This window comes from Carassius auratus, chromosome 4 (genome assembly GCF_003368295.1).
Source record: "Carassius auratus strain Wakin chromosome 4, ASM336829v1, whole genome shotgun sequence".
NCBI lineage: Eukaryota > Metazoa > Chordata > Actinopteri > Cypriniformes > Cyprinidae > Carassius > Carassius auratus.
Window position 1 is genome coordinate 8906802 of NC_039246.1, and position 18601 is coordinate 8925402.

General features: G+C 35.3%; 1 protein-coding gene across 2 annotated transcripts in view; it reads left to right on the top strand.

Moving 5' to 3' along the window:
• Positions 1-18601, top strand: part of LOC113058131 (cadherin-like and PC-esterase domain-containing protein 1) — a 46781-nt gene that overhangs the window by 13892 nt on the left and 14288 nt on the right. The window contains exons 5-14 of one of the 2 annotated variants that reach the window (XM_026225820.1): positions 2945-3029; positions 3109-3265; positions 5244-5368; positions 5491-5563; positions 5728-5892; positions 6174-6278; positions 6479-6630; positions 7550-7599; positions 7736-7922; positions 9170-9338. In XM_026225820.1, the coding sequence (XP_026081605.1) occupies positions 2945-3029; positions 3109-3265; positions 5244-5368; positions 5491-5563; positions 5728-5892; positions 6174-6278; positions 6479-6630; positions 7550-7599; positions 7736-7922; positions 9170-9338 (1268 nt within the window). Of the gene's footprint in view, positions 1-2944; positions 3030-3108; positions 3266-5237; positions 5369-5490; positions 5564-5727; positions 5893-6173; positions 6279-6478; positions 6631-7549; positions 7600-7735; positions 7923-9169; positions 9339-18601 lie in introns of both variants that reach the window. The other variant, XM_026225815.1, reaches the window with a different exon arrangement.

Genomic DNA, 18601 nt, shown 5'->3' on the forward strand with positions numbered 1-18601 from the left:
TTTGTTCTGTGGAGCACAAAAGGAGACATTTTGCTGAATGGACACGCTGCTCTTTTCTGTACAACGAAAAAGCATAATATAATCAACCTGTGCACTGTATTCCAAGTCTTCTGAAAAAAAATATGATATATAAATTTTTTGCATGAAATTTACAGTTCTCAAAAAAAAAAATCTGACATTAACTCAAACAAAACAAAAGAAGATATTTTTAGCTATTTTTGACTTAATAATGAAAGTCAATGGGTCCAAACAGCATTATTGTACTATCATTTAAGTATTATTTATTAACATTTTAAATTAGCTTTTATTTTTTCAGTTTTTAAATTTTCAGTTTAAGTGCTTAAACTTATTTCAATTAGTGTGTAACACTTTTTTTTAATCTACTTATGATTGATCTTGTTTCAGCTATGTTTTAATTACCCAAAATTATTTTTAAAAGTTTTAGTTAACAATAACAACACTGAATCCAAAACAACCTTTATGGACTCCATTGGCTTTCACTGGTTGGAAATAAAAAACTTCCTTTTGTAATAATCCTTTGTAATAAAGCATCGGCACAGTTAAATTGGTTAAAAAGTCCATTCTAAATTAAACAGATGCCTCCGATGCACTTCTGTCAGGTGCGTATTAGAGCATTTTAAGCGTGTCCCTGTAATTACTTACAAAGGTCAGTGTCAAGGGTAATATTTACCATGAGTAACTCTCTACTGCAGGGATAATTAAAGGTAAGTGCACATCATAAATGCCATTTAATAACAGCCATAGTGAGTTATCTTTTCTTCAGAAAGTTGCCTTTTTTCTTATATGTCAGAATGCTGCATTACAAAGCTCTTTGAACTTGATCACGCTTAATTTTAATGCTTTGAACCAATTATGATCATCACTCCTCAAAGGAGGAGGATAACAGTGCCTACGTTTTGTTACAATAATGACCGTTTTTTCACCCGCTGCCCCTACGGCATCATGACCTCCCAGCTTCAGAAAAGAAGGCTTTGTCTCCGGCTCTGAAACAATATTGTCCTTCCTGTTGGCCTGACGCCCACAGAAACACGAACGATTGAGTCCTGGTGTTTGGGGTTTGACTAGGCCAGGTGGTGTCCTTTTTATAATGGCATCTGAAGACAGGCGTACTGTAGAGTGCACAAATATACACATCACATGGACGGGTCAGTGACCGAGTTGAATGTAAACTCCACATAGCTCACACAGTTGGGTTGGGAATGACCGGGACTTTGACAGAAGCACGAGTTGCTGAGATCCTAATGCTTTTTCAAGTGTTTTGGGTCTGGAATGGGGCCCAAGGCTGGTGTGGTGTGTGGTTGAACTGAAGGTTTGGAGACATGTTTAAGAAAGTATTAAGTATTGCTTGAGTTGTATGGTGTGATGACAACCTTTCTCTGAGGCTGGAGAGACATGTGTGTGTTTCTGATTAAATGGTGACACGGCGATTAGAAACAGTGAAGGAATGTTCGTTTGCACAGCAGTGCCAGATCACCAGCCACTTACTCAGAAATGCTGAGCTGTGCATGTGCTGATATGAGGACTAGTAAACACACACATATGCACACTGCACATACATTGACTTCTGTTCAGCTTGGAATATGATGATAATTGCGATCAATTGATCCTAACCACAAATAGTGGTGGGGCTAGCAATGGTACCTTGTGCAATGGCACAAATACAAACCCAGAGAACGCCAAATTTTCTGTCTCTTATCAATTTTTGACTACATTGGATAAAAACTGGAAGAGGAAGGCTCCCCACCCTGATTGGTTTTATGTCACTTCTATGTAACCAAAAGTGCAACTTAATTTTTTTTTTAATTTTTTAATTTTTAATACTAATTGGTATACTTTTATTCAGCAAGGATGTGTTAAATTGATCAGTAGTGACAGTAAATAGTTAATAGTTTTTTAAAATAGTAAAAATATTTGTATCTGTTACAAAAATATATTATTTTTCAAATAAATGTAGTTCTTTTGAGATTTTTATTTGACAAGGAATCCTGAAAAAAAAAAAATCATAGTTAATTAAGCAGCACAACTAGAAAACAGGTATTTTAAACAATTTCACAATTCACAATTGTGAATCACAATTTCACTTCTTTTACTTTGAGCAAAAACAAAAGAGACTCTTCAAAAACATTCAATAGGTGACCTTGTTTAAACCAAATTCTGAGGCAAAACTGCACAACTTCATGGTGAGATGCAATACCAAAATGCATTGCGACACTGAAAGGTCATTATAACATGTTGGACGAATCAAGAAAAATTTAATTCAGAAAACGTAACTTTTTTAACCTAATACTTAAGTGCTGTGTATTTGTATGCTAAGACTAACATGCAGTTAGCTTAGCAGCAAATTATGTTGAAATTATTTGCAATTAAAGTCTCTTATAAGCTTCACATTTGTTTTGCAGAGTTGTTTCCAATGTAGAGAATTTAAAATCAGTTACTGTTACTACCTGTTTAGACAGTAAGAAGTAAGGCAGCTCACTATGTTTTAGAACAGACCTACAGTTTACTTATCACAGGAGCAAAACCTGCATTTGAGAAACGTGGCCTAACTCAATGATTTAGTAACGTGGTATCTCTAGTCCACTGGTCTCAAGCTCAATTCCTGGAGGGCCACAGCACTGCACAGTTTAGCTCTAACCCTAATCAAACACACCAGATCCAGCTAATCAAGGTCTTCAGGATTACTAGAAACTTCCACACAGGTGTGATCTGGAGCTGGTTGGAGTTAAACTCCGCAGAGCTGTGGCCCTTCAGGAATTGAGTTTGAGACCACTGCTCAAGACACATGTCTGGAGGTCTTTGTGGAAAGAATTGAAGTAGCTTTGGCCTTCATGTCGATACATGTGCTATGTGTCTTCCTCACAGAGGAAATCAATGTGCCTGAACTCAGACTTAATCCACGTCTCCTGTCTGTTTTCCATCTCAGGAGTGACATTACCAATACTTCCTTCTGCCTGTGCTTTTTCCACATCTCCACAAGAGGGAACCCCAAATGCTGCTGAAGATGAACGGTAAGTCAAGTCACATCTAAGGGAACTTGCCAACCCAAAATATTGCAATGTCAAGCGTTATTGTGATTGTGTCCTACAGGAGGCAGCCAATCACACACAACCTCTCGGCCAATCAGGACCTGAATGCCACCGTAAACGTATATGTCCTGGTTACCTCGGCAACACCGCTGACCGCTTTTGTCCACCGCACAGCCTTGGTCAAAACCCACTTGGATAAAACTAGTTATGCCACCGAGGTAAGCAAGCACTTGAGTGAGAGCTATAAAACAATTACAGTCAAAATAAAACAATATCTGCATCTCAATTCTCAAATGAGCTTATGATTATTAGGTGCCTTTTAGCTATTTCAATAAGCATTTATATTTTTTAAATCAGATCAGACGAGATTTTTCCAGTCTTAATATTGCAGTTTGGATCCCTGTGCTGCCGTTTAATGATGATGAAGGCTTGGCTAAGCATTTATTCCCCATGTGATGTTTATTAGGCCTCCACAGCTGTGAAACACTGCTCTCTCTCTCTCTCTCTCTCTCTCTCTCTCTCTCTCTCTTCCTTTCGCTCTCTCTCGCTCTCTCTCGCTCTCTCTGTTTGTGTGTGATGCCAGATTACTGAAGAGGCTTCAGTCAGAGTCTTGTAAACAGCTGGAGGGCACACTGAAATCTAATAAGACACAGATCATGTTAACTGAGTTTCAAGGGTTGATAAAAGAGCCCTGACAAACAAGCAGATCACTATCAAGTCTTCATAAATGTCTGCTCGTTCCCCCCTGGTTGTTGGTATGTGAAGATATGCATAGCACACCTTATGTAAAACGTAGTGTGTGTGACAGTGAGTGACAAAACCTCCCTTTGGTGACATCCTCATTAGAAGTAAACAATAAAGCTATATAACAAGGCTATAAACTAAATTTATATATGGGTCAAAGATGAGACAGCCCATTTTAGTGACTGCTTCAAATTAAAGTGGGTGTTTTACTAGATAAAATGTCAAAATATGGGTGAAATAATCTTTCAGCATAACATATTTTTATGGAAAAATGAAACAACATATTTATTCTGACTTGTACTTGATAAAAAAAATAAAAAAAAAATATATATATATATATATATATATATATATATATATATATATATATATATATATTTTAATGATTAAAAACAAATGGGTAAAACCTAGTGGTTTGAAGGATAGTGTCAAAAATATGTTAAGATTTCAAATGACAATTAATTAGTATTTTAGGGTTGCATTGTGATCCTTACTAGAGTCTTTTAATGTTTCAGACACATGTGTCTCTAAATATCTGATGTCTGATGATTTTTGTTCTAAATATGCCTGACAGGATTTTTTAAGGTATACACATTACTATTACACTGATTTACTTTTTTTCTGTAAATAATGGTAAAAACTTGATTATTTTTTGCTCAGAGAAAACCTAAATAAAACAGGGCATAATATAATGTATAAAAAAAATAAAGCTGCTTTAAACTTTTTATTGTTTTGGTTCTGACCCATATGAACCAATCAGTTGATTCCCATTGTTTATTACCCCTTGTCTGTAATAAAGTGTAGTAATAGACTATTGTTCTTCTGCTGCCCTCTAATGGTAGCTCTCTCTCATCACTTTTCTGTCTAGCTCCTCAGCTTCCTCTATCTCTGCTTATTGTACAATGGCAAGGTTTCTCTGACATGACTTAATGTCTTGATGCTAGTATGTGTACAGATCCCTCACAAAGTTAACAAAATACACACTAATATTTGTAGTGCTCACAAACATTCTTAAAATCTAAATTTGAGACACTATGCAAAATTATTAACAGGACATAGCCTTAATAGGTAAACGGATAGTTTTTTACTTCAAAAAATAGCTACTTTATAGTAGCTGATTCACCCAGAAATGAACATTTGAAAATGACATTTTAAGAGACCCTTAACTGTCAACGAGTCTCAGTATGGTTTGTGTCATCACCTAGAGGTTATCGAGTTAGACCGGATACATCACTTGTTTTTGTCTGTTACTGTATCTGCAGCTGTAGACTGCTGTAGTCTGTCAGTGTTAAATCAGTATTGATGAACAGTAGTTGTAGTGTAGAGAAATTGCAGTGTTCTGCTCAATCTGTTTAGAGAGGCTGAGTGAAGTAATGAGATCTCTCTGTTTTCCTCTCAGCTGAGTTTATGTACTGTGTCAGACTGATTTAGATTCCTTTCTTTCAGTTACAGGTGTTCTTTAGAGAAAGACTGGGTGCTGATCTCTCTCATCGGGCCGTTGAGCACATGAATCGCGTCATCAGTGACATCCTAAAGGCTGCTCTATTAAGCACAAAGGAGAGCAGCTACTCGCCCAGGTCAAAAACACACACTTCAACCAGAAAATAGCCACATTTTTAAAAAAGAAAAAAAAAAATGATGTGCATATTTGTCATTATATAAACCTGAGTGTTTTTTGTTGTTGTTGTTTTTCTTATAGGTGTCAGCTTTGTTTTCAGTTGATGACCTTCTCACTGCGCTATAACTCTTCTCTTCATCCAGTAGTGGTGAAGGTAAGAATAAAAACTGATTTAGAATTGTGCTTGGTGAGGACAGAGGTGTAAAAATGATTTTAACTGTACATGATCTGCTATGCAAGCTCTCAATATGACCACTAGATGGCAGCATATTAATACACTTTCACATTTATTATTGGTCTGCAATCTTTCTGTCTCAGCTTCAGACTGATCTACACTTTGATGGAATGAAGGACCCTCTCTTTGACGGACAGATAGCCAAAGAGTATATGCTGGAGGATGTGCTGAAACTGCTTTTCCCAGCATGCAGCAGCGAGCCCGTGGAGCCCACTTTTCCATTTCGAAAACAGGAAGAGAATAAAAATGTAAACATAGCTTCAGTTTTTCCTGATATTATGATGTGCAAGTGAACTAATTAATGCACATTTTCATTAGTAGATAACACTTTTGGTGTGATTGTGTTTCGTGAATGAGGTCCGTTTAATAATAAGTGAATTCATTTTCCCACGCTATACAAACTGTCAATTTGTATTTATTCTGTTCCATTTCCTTTAAATTGTTTTGTTGCTGTGTGAAGTACAGTCATTTTAAATGCATATCGAGAGCTTTCATTGTTCTGGTCTTTTTATTTGAACATGATGTGCAGTACGGTGACTGTGAAGGGCCAAACGGTCTCTGTCTGCCTCCAGATGAGATGAATTTATTGCAACAGTTCAATCAGCACCTCAAGAGACCAGGACCCTTTCAGCTGGTAAAGATACATTTTATGCACTTTAAAAGATACTCATTCCTCAAAGCATATTAAAACAGCTGAACCGGCACAAATTGATTTAATATAATGTTAAATTGGACTTGTTTAAAGGTTTCGTGTGAAATTATCACATGATAAACGTGTTACTCTATGTGCATTTTTGTCTGTTAAATGAATCGTGTGTGTGTGTGTGTTGGCAGCTCTACCCTATATCTCCTCTTCCTGATGATCTCCACCATGATCTAATCCAGACAGAGTCCCTCAGCGCACAGGATTATGGATGGAGACCAGCTCTCATGGCCTTGCTCCAAGAGCTCAGCCTTTACTACACGAGAAAACATCAGACCGAGAGGTTACACGCACACAAACACACACTTGCACAACACGACACATTTGCAGATTCTCACGATCAGTCCGAAGAGAATATCATTCACAAAACAGTATTTTATATTGAGCGTGTCCTGTTGATTTAAGCCTGTTGTCCAGTCAAAACTTTTTCACCACACAATAACTCCCAAACCTCCTGATGTCTTCATTTTATATATTCATTTTTTTTTCTTACTCTCACACACTATCTTTTTCTGTTAAGAAAAAGAGGAAAACAGATGCCCTATTGAGCGATTATTATTATTAATTTAAAGTGCCGTTGAATATACATTTCCATTTTCCTGCAAAAGTAAAGTAAGAATAGCTTAATTTCACATTTGGTCACATTAAAATTAAATTTTTACTTTACTTTACATTTTTACTTTATATATACTGAATGTACATGTGTGTGTGTGTGTGTGTGTGTGACATTTTAATATCAGGAACTATTTTATTTTATTTTAAGCCAGTGGAAAATATAGACAATTTTAAATAAAAAAACGTATGGTTGAGCCATGTAAGGTCTGGGTATCTGTGATGATTGGATTTGTGTGTATGCTGGATGGTGGGAAGTAAATTGTCTGCATCTGTCTGGCTGGACAGGAATCCAAACCAGGACACAACTCCAGTGCACAATGATACAACGGTCTTTGAGCATCTTACTTCATTGAGGGATGATTGATTGCCTCTCAAACAAATTAAGACACGTTTTCAAGCCAGCACTGATTGTTTTTATATGTTCAAAAGTAGAGGGAAAAGCCATAAAAGGCTCGCTTTTGCTATTCCTCGGGGGAGAAAAATCTAATAACGTCCCATACTACCAATCATCTGCATTTAACAGACCATTGTAGAGCACTTGTTGAGTTTCCTACTAAAAATTACTGTGATTTCTGTAATTCCAACAGTTTGGACAACCCAAAGAGCCCAGAGGCTTCAGACCCGCTGTCAAGAAAAGGCAAGTAGCATGTGGTAACATATTAGCCTGACCATATGAACCCACAAATACACATTTGATTTGTTTTTATAAAGCACCAGCTGTTTGTACTTAATAAGAAAATGAAATAAAACTGTTAAATTCTCCTGTTTTCTAGGGAGGTGTGTTGATCCCCACCTGAGGCAGTTGTACACAGACCCTCCATTGGTGCTGATGCCAGCATTTAACGCGCTTGAGAAGGAATATCGAGCCGAGGTTCCGTTTGATGTGATCACTGTTCGAATCTGGCCAGAACCAGTCAGCCCACACTGCCACATTCACCTGGACGAACACCGTGGACCCAGGTAAACCAACACTAATGGCATAACCACAAACTCAGCTGCCAGATAGTAGACTTAAGTTTAGTGGATAAAAACATGAAATGCAGGCATGCAGTCAGTGTTGTAAAACACAGCAGCTTGAGCTGGGAAACAATGAACAAAGGGTCTGCGGTACGGTAATGTCGTGGCTGCCTTTTCTTAGTAATCAGATCTGGCTTCTTATGTGTCAGCTCCAACTCACTTCTCCGTTTGATTGATTTATCAGATTAATTTCTGAATATGCTTTCCCATGCCCAGCGAGTCACACACATATCCCCATGTAAAGTCCCTGATTACTGCCTATTAGACTCTGTTACAGCCTGTAATCTGTACAGAGCTTTTACATATTTAAAGCTGACCCTGACCCAGGATTACAACAGGAGCTTGACGTTTTCACCATTTCATTGCTGTTAAGTGAAACAATTTTATGCTAATAAAAATAAAATAAAAAATAATTATGGCCAAAAATATAAATAAACAGCAAAAATAAATTATCGTTAGTGAGAGACTATATTCAGTTATTAAAATTACACAAAATTATTGGTGAGAGAATAAATAAACTACGTAAAATTAGGTCAAATGAATAATGTATATGTTAATGATAGATAGATAGATAGATAGATAGATAGATAGATAGATAGATAGATAGATAGATAGATAGATAGATACATTTTTATTGAAAACTGTCTGATGTTTTGTCAGACATCTTGTAAAATGTCCAAATAAGTTTATTTAAAACACAATATTATAATTATAATAATTTCATAAAGTTAAAATTTTGTACTAAAAATCTTTTAAATGTTATAAAATATTTAATTATTTGAAATGACTGAATCAATGTGAATTATTTAGATTATACCGTGAAAGTAATGGTTTAGATCACATAAATAGCACCATTATATAACAACTGCATTTTTTTTTTACAATAAAGCATTTCAGACAAAAGACTAAACAGTTAATAAAAGTTAATAGTTCTACACACAGAAAGCAAAGGGTTGACTGATCCCGTCTGCATGCAGTCTGAGCCGTCTCCTTTCTCAAGGTTTTGTGAAAGCACAGCTTTATTTGTCCACGAGTGAGGGGTCACCTGTTGACTGGGACCCAGTTTTAATCCACAGTAATCCTCCTGCCCTGTCACGACATTAATAACAGAAAGTGAAGGCTGAGAGTGTGTGTGTGTATATGTGATCAAGTATGCTGAGTTTCTCAGAAGTTTCCTCTGTTTCCTTCAGGATGGCTAACTACCCGGTTGGCCTGGGCAACAGCAGAATCAACATTCTGGTGATGGACGAATCAGAGGCAGAGCCTGTCGTCATGACGATATACACTCTGCACATATACCGTGAAAGCAGGCCCAGTCTGCCAATGTTTGATGAGTATGTGATGTGCAGCTTTGAGCAGGTACAAACACTCACACGCTCTCACCAGCTCCTCTCCTAAACACTAACACACACATCTGTCTAAGAGGAATTTGTCGGCCTTCTTATGAAGTTTGTTACATTCCTGAGGTATTTTAAGCCCTGGAGATTCTTGTAGTCTACAAGAGGAGGTGTGGATCTCATATTGTTCTTTCATTTTTAATGCAGTATAGTCTTTAGACCTGGTTCTGAACCAAGAACCTCCCAATTTGAAGATTCCGGAGTCATTCCGGTACCTTCTTTCTCGTGGATGGATGTTCAGGTTTCAGTGCAAGCTGATAGCGCTGATCGTAGACACAGTTATATTGGATCACAGCAGTGTGACTAGTGTGTGAGTTGTGTGTGTGTGTGTGTGTGTGTGTGTGAAATTTAGAAATAATGGATAGTTTCTATTTATATTCACCAAAATTTACCTACTTATATTTATACCTGATAAGTGTAGGTGAGACATTACAGGCAAAAACTTTTTTTTTTCATGCATCTGTCAATTTTGAGTTTTTGAGCTTTTAGTATTTTTTCATACTAGTGGGAAGATATCATCAAAAATACACTTTTTATAAAAGTTTTTCTTTTATATAAATTTTCCATTTTTAGTATGTAGATTTCAATTACAACACACATCTTTTTTCTCACACATAATTTTCCCAAAACAAGATTTTTCTCTTGCTCCACACCAAAAACCTCCACTTTATCGAAGCAGTTCAGTAGAACTACAAAATTCCAAAGGTTTTTACAGAAGGGTTTATTCATATATGTTTTGCCTTATTTTTTATTCCTAAAAATTGTGATTTCTTTTTTTTTTTCTAGCTGTTGTCAGTATTTTCTGATTTAGTGAGTGATAAAAGATCAAAATCCTGTCTGTAAAAATCTTTACTAATATGTAAATAAAATAATTGAACCTTATTTTATCATAAGTCAAGTTTTTTTTCTATAATTTTATGCAAACAGTGCATATTTATCAGATAATGCATTATTTGCATATTTAAGCATAACATTTCAGAATTAACCATTTTAACCATTAATGTCATTTTCATTTTAAGGTCCAATTCACCGCTATTAAAAAACATTAATTACAACTTTTGCTCCTAATTTGCTGCTTCATAATAGTTAATACTTAATAGTTAATATGTAGTTGCTACGTTTAGGTATTGGGTTGGATTAGTTAATAGTGAGATTGGTCCCTATACTAAAGTGTTACCTATTATACTGTACTAACATAATAAAATATAAAGATACAAATGCTGTCACTTGAGTGGTACCTCTTTTTTTTAGTACCTTTTAGATACTAATTTGTACACTAGCTCCATTAAGGTACCAATGTGAATGCTTTAGGTACAAAAGGAACCAGCCCATTGACAGCATTTGTATTTTTTAAAGTTTAGTTTTGATATTTATCTTTTGTGGTTACCATTCCTGGTGTTGATGGGTCTGAATAATCTTTTCGCTACTGAATTAGGCATGATTGAAATATTTTGCGAAGTTTATTCAGTTTTTTTTTTCCACTGCTTCTTAATGGTGTTACGTTGTATTTCATGCTTAACTGGATGCAACAGAATGGCGAAAAGCAGAATGACAGGAAATGGGCGAGTGACAGTGTTCGTGACTTCTAGCTAACGCCAGTTCTTAATGAAAGTGTTTTATGGCTGTATATCTGTGCTGATGACAGCATCTTCCCCAGAGAGTCATGTTTGGTTGGAGCTTCAGAGAGCATCAACCACTTTCTGTCTCAAGCGTCGTAAATAAGTTAGGTGTAAGAGTTGCTTGAGTGTTTTCTATAAAGATTCAGAGCTTCAAAACCAAGTGACAGGCTGTGAGTATTCCTAAATTAATCCCATTTGCTGTTTTTTTTTTTTTTTTTTTTTTTTTAATGAACATAGGAAACCAAAAATATTGCTCCCTAGTATGTTCTGAATTGTTCAGTTCTTTTCTTTGGAGCAGATGAACACAGACAAGATGAGAAAATTATTAATGTCAGGTGTAAACAGGTATAGCTTTTGATTGTGTGTCTGGAATAGTTATCATTTGGACCAGTTGGTGAGAATTGTCGAAGACTCCGGACTGAGATCGAGAACCGATCGTTCCTTACATACAACATTCCTGCATTTATTCCTTGATCCCTAGAGAGAATTATGGGCTGGAAATCGAGCATTTTATCACGTTTCCCTTCAAAGACCAATCAAAAGGTTGTCTTAGGCCTTATTTACAGCGAGGCAAACACATTCATAACTCTTCTCTTTGTACATCAGGAACATAATCCGAAAACCATAAGCAGCATCAGTTTTTACTGACTGCAGTCACATGGGTATAGTTAGAAAACAACCTTTTGTTGTCAATTGACCAAAAGATATCTGTATGTGTCAAAGGATAATTCACTTCTTTCAGCACCATGTGTGCCTCATTAATACACACAGGACTTCCTGACCTCATCCAGCGAATAAATGCGAGCGCTAAGCTTGATGAATTGTTCACTGTTTTGAAAGCATGCAGCTGGAAAGCTTATGTGAGCAATACATTATATTGTTCATTCATTCACTTATTACATTTTTTGTTTGCATAATATGCACTTTTTATGTATTTATGTATAACATTTAAAATAATGGTTATAGAAAATACAGACGTCAGTAAAATATTTCTGACTTTAATTTTGGCTTTGGGCACAAATTTAAGGCACAGGTTGCACACACAATAAAAAAGTAAAATAAAAGTCAAGTATTCACTTTGTCAACCTATGTGACTCGTTTTCTTCTTTTAGTCACAAAAAAAAAAATATATTTTGAATAATGTTTCAAATGTTTTTGTCTGTGTAATATAAAGCATTATCATGATCTGTTCAAAACAACATTTTCTTGATTAGATGGACACAAAAGAAATCTACTTTTTGTGTTGCGTAAATCATATAAAGTAAATTAGTACAGAATTTCCATCCCTTTAAGTGACTGGTTTAAAGCTCATTTGTAAATGGTCTTTTTGACTTTAAGAGAGTGTAGTTCCTCTGTTTCTTCTCAGCTCAGTGTTGACATATAGCTTGTGATGGAATGGATTTGAAGTAGGAAGCATTTGTTTTTTTCTTCTGAGCAGAAGCCACAATGCGGTTTTCGAGATCTGGAGCGTTTCCCCTGCACATGATGGGTGTTTTTCAAGCCTCGAGGTGACATTCAGACATAACGGAGCAGATTGGCTTGTTGCCGTCAGTTTGGTTGATTTATATGTAGATATTTTAGCTAAGGAACTTTCCCGAAACTCAATTGTAGCACGATCTGAAGTAAACACTTTCGTTTTCCATTTTTGTATTTCGAACTCGCGCCAAAACACATAGGGTGGTCTTGAGGGAAAACAATGCAAGAGACTTTAATTCTTTCCAACTGTTTATGCTCATCTTTTTACACCACAATCCTTCTTGACTTCTAAGGAGCAGCTCGCACAAGTAATGTACAGCAATGAAACTTAAGTGCATGGGTCTTAACTTGACACGACATCATATAAACACATTTGGTTCATGCCACAACTGCAAATACACCCATATTCTGACTCTCAGAACGTCTCCCTGTTAGTCGTCCTCAGGCAGAAGACTGTGGAAAACATTAGCGCAGAAGAGACAGGGGAGGCAAGGTGGCAGCGCAGAGGAATTCTTTTGAAGCTACAACATGTCGACATCCACGTCTACCATCTGCCCTCCCTCTCAACACACTCTCTGTTTGCCATTAGAGCCCTCAGCATCCATCAAAAGCTCTGTGGAGACAAACAATCACCTCTTTTTAAACTTTCTGATTCCACAGCAATTAGATTAGCATGTGTCATCGGATCAGTAAAAGAAAATTACACTCAAAAAATGGAAATCATTAATTTACCCTCATGTATATTAAACCAGAACACACACAAAAAAAATGTGGTTGTCCATTCAATGGAAGTCAGTTGGATCCAGTGTTGTATTGATATCTTCTTTTGCTTTCTGTAGAAGAAAGCGATAAGAGTCAAAAAATTATAGCACTTTTTTTTCGATTGTCTTAATTTTTTGTCGATTGTTTTAATTAGTGATGCACACATTTAAATAATCCAAATAACCTTTTTTTTTTTTTTTTTTTTTTTACATTTTTGTGAAGTCAAAAAATATAAGAAAATGAAAAATAAGAACTTTTATTTTGAAGAGTTCATGGCTTCAGAAGACTTTAAATAATCTGTGCAAGTGGCATGGACCACCTTTATGATTCATTTATGGTGTTTTTGCATCCAAAGCTATTCATCTGTTCCTTGAAACATGAACCTCAGTTATTCTGGGATGGTTATTGTTACTTCATTCTCTCTGTTCTGAAGCCGTTAAAGCAAGTTTGCCTGGGTCTTGTTATTTCTGTGGGTATTGAGGGCCTGGTCTGGTGTTGTCGTTAGTCAACTGACCCCTGGTTCCTGAAGCTCTCTCCAGCTGAGAAGTGCACCACAGTGTGTTTGGCACTTTGGTGTGTGTATGGAGTCTTCTGGCTTTATGGAGTTGGTAATTAGGAGAAGGGACGTATTCTGTGTCACCCTGGCACTGTAAATATACAGATGAGGTCTTTTTTAAAATAGTGTGACCTTTTCAGTGCTGTGTGGCTTATAAAACCAATGAAGTGCTAAAGGATGTAATGGTCTGTTAGGATTCTGATGGGATTCTTTCTGTAGGGAAACTGGCATGAGTTGGACAATCTAATGCATTTTTTATTTATTTATTTTATTTCTGATTTGTCTGACCTCAATGTAAGGACGAAGAGGAAAAACAAGTAGAAATATTCAAGTTTTCAGTAGGGCTGCAGAGTTAGTATGTCCAGTTACGGTATTTGACTTTTTTTTTTTTACATATTTAGATAATTTGGCTTTGAATCATGCAGCTCAAATCTCTCTCATCAGTATGATGCTGAAATCAGGTGTTCTCGACAGATAATTATTAATGTGTAAATTAAATTTAGTGTGACTTAAAAATGAAAGTAAAGTAATTGTTTTTTTCTGTCTTTAAAAAAATATAAATGTATAAATATATTTTTATAATATTAATGTACACCGCAGTTCAAAAGTTTGGAGTCAGTAAGATTTTTTGAATGTTGTTGAAAGACTTCTCTTATGTCAATAAGGCAGCATTTATTTAATTGAAAAGTACTGTATGTTGTGTAATTATTACAATTTAGAATAACTGTTTTTTTCTATTTTATTATATTTTAAAATGCAATTCATTCCTGAGATACAAACTGAATTTTCAGCAGCATTACTCCAGTCTTCAGTGTCACAGGATCATTCAGAAATCATTATAATGTGCTGATTTGCTACTCAGGAGACATGTATTATTATCAATGTGAAAAACATTTAACATTCACATCAGTTGTGCCACTTAATATTTATTTATTTTATATATATATATATATATATATATATATATATATATATATATATATATATATATATATATATATATATATATATATATATATATATTAATGTATATATATGCATTTTTGTTTTCAGGATTTTTTGATGAATAGAAAGTTTACAAGAGCAGAATTTATATATATATTTTAGTAGTAATTTCTATTTAAAAACTATTTACTGACACAAAAGTTTTATACCGATGTGTAAACAGTGTAATTATTTATTTAAAATGTACAATTTATATGTTTTATGCAACGTACAAAATAAACATATAAAAAATATTTTTTGTATAAAATAATTAAAATGCATTGATTCAAAAGTACACTTAAATGTATTGTATTATCTATTGAAAGACTTTCTATACAGGCTTGAAGGACAAAAATACTGGGGACTGAATTTTCAGTATGTGATTATGTTGCTTCAGTCCATTTAACTGACTCCCAAAAACCACCTGGACTCTTTTCCCCTACCAAGTGTTCTGTCATCTGTTCTCTTTTCATGTTTTTCTCTCATCTCTTCCCCCTCCACCTCATTGGGTCAGCGAGAGTACCATGATGGTCAGAGCTGGATGTCTTTAAACTGGGCCAGGGGGGTTGAGGACCACCAGCACCCCCTACCAAACACAAGCTCCATTCACCCTGCTGGGCTTTGAAGTCCTCTCGAGTGTCTCTGGCCACTGTATTGTCAGGCTAATGCAGAATGTTGCCTGATTGTTGGGGCAATTTGATTTTTAATTAGTTGAAGACGACACAGGCAGGATGGCAGGTATGCAAACAGTTATTACTCCCACCCACGGAGGGCAAATACACGCATGTTCCTTCTCTGTCTTCCTATGTGAATTCCTGCTTTCATCTTGTAGTGAAAACAAACTTACCAAAGACAATTATGAAGATGGCACTATTCTAATGATGCCATTGAACATGAAAATAGACTCGTGGAGTGGCGGTTAGTCTGATTATATTGTCAGGAGCTCTTAATCCCACTTTGAAGTGCACCAGCTTGCAGAATCCTCCACCGTTAGCCTCAATCCTATTTTGTAGAGAAAACATATGTTTGCTCATCAGACAGCTATCGGCTTGCTACCCATAGTCTTTTACGTACGTTTGGAGCTGGCTAGCTCACCACAGAGAGCAAATTACCACAATGACAGACTTCATTGGCCTTATTAGTGCTGGACAGAGTTATCACCTGCTAGGGGAAATGCCAATTTGGCACAGTGTGCCACATTCACACAATCTTAATGAGATCCAGCTGTTTTCCTGCAGATTTGATTAAGGAACGAGGTTTTCGTTGTTATTGTCGAAGAGTTACAAACACAGCTGTTGGTCATATGTGACTAAATTCAAGAGATAACGTCTCACTTATCAAAAAATGTACCATGCTAGCTATGCTATCTGCCAGTTACAGTAAAATTAACCAAGAATTACATGAATTATATTGATAACAGTGGTTCTTGTAACAATGACTGTTTGAACTATTTTGTCTAAAACTATTGCTAAAGTTTTCAAAGGGCTAATATTTGACCAGATTTTTCAAAAAGTCACATTTTATTTTTATTTGATATACTTTTGCATACTTTTAACCTTTTTATAATTTCATATTCATTTGTTTTATTTATTTTACTTTTTTTTATTTTAAGGATGTTTTTTTCATTTAATATCCTGTTTACGTTTAATTTAATTTTATTTAATTTTATTTTATTTTCTCAGAATACTTCAAAAACACCAAACTAGTCGGGGGCTATTATATTTATCTAATCCTTCATTCTTCAGTGTCCTTTTGCATGATTTGACTCAAGTTTCAATCAGATGATGACAGAAGGTTTTGATTGGGATGATTGATGGAGGTGGAGATATAGAGAGAGACAGACGAGACCTCCTGAACCCACCCACCAACACATTTCATCTTTCTCTTTCCCTTTCACACACTAAAATCTCTTGTTTTTTTTTCACTCTCCCCATCTCAAGCACACTTGGGACCTTTCTTTGCTCCTCCAGATTCCGGGGTGGAATCGAAGAGATTATGTAGCGGGCCATATGCGCGCGTGATCGGGAGCTCTGCTTTTGAAGTCTGTCAGATCAGGGATTAACCTCTTACAGTCTGGGTCAGAGCAGGCTGCAGGACAGTGAATGCACAAGCACGCACTTCTCCAAATGATTGAGTTATGCACTGTGTGTTATTACTACTGTTTGAGGACTTTAACGCCAGAAATAAATCAGAGAACAAGCCTCCTCTCTGTTTGGTGATTTCACATCTGGCATCTGATCGCTGAGTCAAGAAGACAACACTTTTTTTTTTTTACACTTGCATTGCAAGCTTTGCCTGTTTACCCTTTTTTTGTTGCACACCTGTGTAACCTTGAATGGAACTGACTTCATACATTCACTAAAATCAATTTGACAGCAGTAAATTAAAAGAAAAAGTGGCTCTGAAAAGTGAAGTCAGTTTTAAGAAAAGTATGGTAACACTTTATAATAACTGCATGCTATTAATCAATAGTTAAGCATCAGGAAACAGTTAATTCATCATTTATAAAGCATTAATAGACATTTATAAGCAGTTTATAAATGCAGATATAAATGCTTTATACCTGATTTAAAATCATATATATAATGTATTTAATAATTGTTTTTTCATAAATTATTAATGATCAACTTATCATTTCTAAATTAAGTATAGCATTATTTACACACCAGTTATTAAGGAGTTGTCAGTGGTTCATAAGATCACTTAGAAATTGTAAGTAAATGATTAATAAACTATTTAAATGTGCATTCATACATCTTTTTATTCAGACATATAGTAATAGTTACTTATAGTGTTAATAAATGGTTTATTAACATGCATTTCTACTGTAATTCAGGGTTAATTCAGGTAGTTATAAAACATATGTAGTTGTTAGTTAACTATTTTTGTGAGCTCATCTAAAGTGAGGACTATTTATGCCTTGTAAAGCTTTTACAAATGAGATTTTAAGGCTGTTAATATTTCTATGTTCTGTATCACTGTGTTGTTTTTTCCGTTTTTTGTTTAGAAGATAACTGAGCCTTTAAATATCCTTTATAAATGCTTTACAAGGCATAACTAGTCCTCACTTTAGATGAGCTCACATAAATAGTTAACTGACCACTACTAAATGCTTTATAACTACCTGAATTTACTACATTTCTTGTGATCTTATGAATCACTGGCAACTCCTAAATAACTGGTTTGTAATAATGCTATACTTCACTGAGAAATGATATATTGATCATGAATAAAGTATGAAATTACAGATTATAGATATGCTTTTAAATCAAGAATAAAGCATTTATATCTGTATTTATAAACTGATTATTACTGTCTATTAATGCTTTAGAAATTATGAATTATCTGTTTATTAATGCTTAATTAATGATTAATAGTGTGCAGTTATTATAAAGTGTTACCAGAAAGGTATACCATCATTTCATTGCAGATGCCTTTTAATGTTATATTATCTAATGCAATGACATTCACATGTTAAAGTGTTTTTCTGTTGAACCTAAAAAAAAATATTTTGAAGAATGTGGGTTGCTAATCAATAACTGGTCACCATTTACTTCCATACTATGGAGGCAAGTTGGGATCAGAAAGTGTTTGCTTACACACTTTCTTCAAAATATTTTCTTTTATGTTCAGCTCAGGAAAAGTAATTCATACTGGTCTGAAACCGCTTAAATGATGACACAATTTTCATTTTTGGATGAAGTGTCCCTTAAAGTGTCTGAGTGTGTTTTGGGGCCGCTGTTGGGTTTAAAGTAGAGGTTTGGTACCAGGCAAGATGGGGATACTGGTTTATGGTCTGAGACACATTCCCCATGGATCCTGTGTTAA